The sequence below is a fragment of the Montipora foliosa genome, chromosome 4 (genome assembly GCF_036669935.1).
Source record: "Montipora foliosa isolate CH-2021 chromosome 4, ASM3666993v2, whole genome shotgun sequence".
NCBI classification, from domain to species: domain Eukaryota; kingdom Metazoa; phylum Cnidaria; class Anthozoa; order Scleractinia; family Acroporidae; genus Montipora; species Montipora foliosa.
This window is the reverse complement of record NC_090872.1, coordinates 31,902,554-31,905,053: the sequence shown is the minus strand read 5'-3', so window position 1 is coordinate 31,905,053 and position 2,500 is coordinate 31,902,554. Positions and strand designations below refer to the sequence as shown.

Here is a 2,500-nt window from a genome sequence, read left to right as displayed (position 1 = left end):
TCTTATTCCAATTCTGAAAAAAAAAATAGTTACCTGTTTATTAAAATTGCTTTCAGTTATAAATACATTGTATTAATTCATTAGTCATTATGGTGTCTATTATTGCTGATGATTTATTACAATTATAGTTATTATTGCTTTTAGTGTCATTAGTGTTTATATTTAATTTACTTTTATTATTGTTAGTATTAATTAACAATGTCTTCTCAGGGGGCTATTTACCTACTGTAAGACATCTACCATGGCACCATAATGATTTACGATACCAAAACAATATCTTGCTTTATTAGAGCTACATATTACGCAAAGTCAACTTGAATCTCCTGGAAAACAAAACGTAGCTCAGTTAACAGTTATGCAATAAAGCACTGTGTCAAGTTTTTTTCTCTGTCAATAATGATACAAATTATAATAATTATTGTCATAATAATATTTATTGTCATTGTTATTATTGATACTGAAACGGAGTAATATTACTCAATTCTTATTAGTGCATGTACCTGTTGAAAGTGTATTCTTGATGATAATAACTTGGTAACTGTTGTTTTGCAGGGCATTCAGTGCCACTGAATGTGTTGAAACCCAGTGGGCCATCGCAGGAAACACTTTGACTGAACTCAGTGTTCAGGAACTTATTTCATGCGTTAGGAAGGATGGCTGTGCCGGCGGCAATACTCTCGAAGCCTTATACTGGCTTCAAAATTCGGTATGTCCGTCATATTTAGCTTTTAGAATACTGCTATTCCTCTAGAAACAAAAGTGAGAATTAAGGATGAAATGTGACAGCTTTTTTTATCCACAGCTTTTTTTTTTGGAAGTTTGGCTCATTAAAATTTCTGCCCATGGCCTTTTTGAACGATGATGATGCTGGCCATTTCCCTGATACTTTTACAGGAAGAACATCAATCAGTGAGCATAATACATGTAAAGACCCTCCTGTAAAAGGGTTTGTAAGGTACAAGCTTTAGATTACACCTGATGAAGACGTGGGTTATGACAGATAATCTCTGGTAAGACTCCAAGCAGTCGCTTCATAAATCAGTCGAGTGGCCTGCTTTTCTGAGGCAGTTGCGTTTCGTCGTGTAAATGAAAAAAGACCAAGCGAGGCTTGGGAAGAGGAGAGAAAGAAGGGACTTCACTCTTTCTGTAACCAACTAGCCTGTGCAGCTGGGGGTATTTTTGGTTGGTGCAAATTAACCAGCAGCAAAGCTGTGCGGAGGATCCCCATTCTTAATGCGGCTTATGCCTCTGGCACCAATAATATCGCCAGCTACTAGTATAAACCGACGCGTTCAGAATTTCCAAATCAAACGCCATAGATCGTGGTAATCGTTCCTGATCACAGCATCACCGAAGACCAGATTAGGTCGAATGATATCTATGGATAGTTGCCTTAGAGAAGAAGGAGAATTTGTTACAGGAAATGGCTTCAAACAAGTATTGAGTCATCACTTCTGCAGAACAAGCTCTGCCTTCTGACTTCAGATTTAATGACAGATGAGTCATCCGTTCTAAACAATAATTTGTCCTTGATAGTTGTGGACAAACGTCACACTGCCGAAACTTGCCAAAACACTCCAACATTCAATTTAACACTTATTCTGCAAATCCGGCAAAAATCTGAGGCCTCTCTCTGCTTAGCTTTTCTACCTCTCTTTTTACCGGGCTTCTTTGGAATTTCGTTCAGTAAATACAGTAGTTTTTTTCTGCGAATAGTTGATTGAATTTGACAAGGACATAAATATTCCCACGCCATTACTGTAGTTATTTTGAGTGTTTATTTCATTACCAATAAAAAAGGCAGAACCATCTGTCTTATCACTTTCACTAATAAAATTTTCAGATTTGGTGATTCTAAACCTGTCGCTTACAGAAAAGGGTGCAGTCCCTTATTTCTCTCTTCGTCGTAAGCCTCCCTCGGTCTTTTTATTCGTTTGCATGACAAAACACAACTGCCTCAAAAAAAGCAGGCTGCTCGACTGATTTATGGAGGGACTGCTTGCAGTCTAATCTCTGGTAAAATGTAAGTGCTACACAGCCAAGATTTGAAACAACCAACCCTGGTCAAGAAATGGAAAAAGCATGCTCTCAATCAACATGATAATTCCTAAAAACAATTTTGATTGCCTATTTACTGATAAATTTCATTTTTCAGGGTTACCCGCTGATTCTTGCAACTGAATTCCCCTATGTTGATAAATCTACCACTTGCAAAACAAATATCTTGTAAGTATATAAATATCGTGTACGTATCCACACTTGTTTATTACAGTTATGTTTGCTATGAACATATCATCATTTGAAAGCTCTCCTAACATGAATTTTGTTTTGATATAGAAGAGAGGAAGGTGCAAAAATCAGGTGTGGGTGTGAACTGCTCAGTGACAAGTATGTGGAAGATCATCAATGTTTAGAAATATCAACCTCAAAATAGAGAACTGAACTGCTGTGTCTTTGCAACTTTCTTATGGGGCTTCATGCCTGATGACCAGCAGACAAA

General features: G+C 37.1%; 1 protein-coding gene across 1 annotated transcript in view; it reads left to right on the top strand.

Moving 5' to 3' along the window:
* LOC138000626 (cathepsin O-like) overlaps nucleotides 1-2,500 on the top strand; it is a 21,870-nt gene that overhangs the window by 8,358 nt on the left and 11,012 nt on the right. The window contains exons 6-8 of the mRNA XM_068847173.1: nucleotides 553-706; nucleotides 2,156-2,226; nucleotides 2,338-2,388. Coding sequence (XP_068703274.1) covers nucleotides 553-706; nucleotides 2,156-2,226; nucleotides 2,338-2,388 — 276 coding nt within the window. The remainder of the gene's footprint in view (nucleotides 1-552; nucleotides 707-2,155; nucleotides 2,227-2,337; nucleotides 2,389-2,500) is intronic.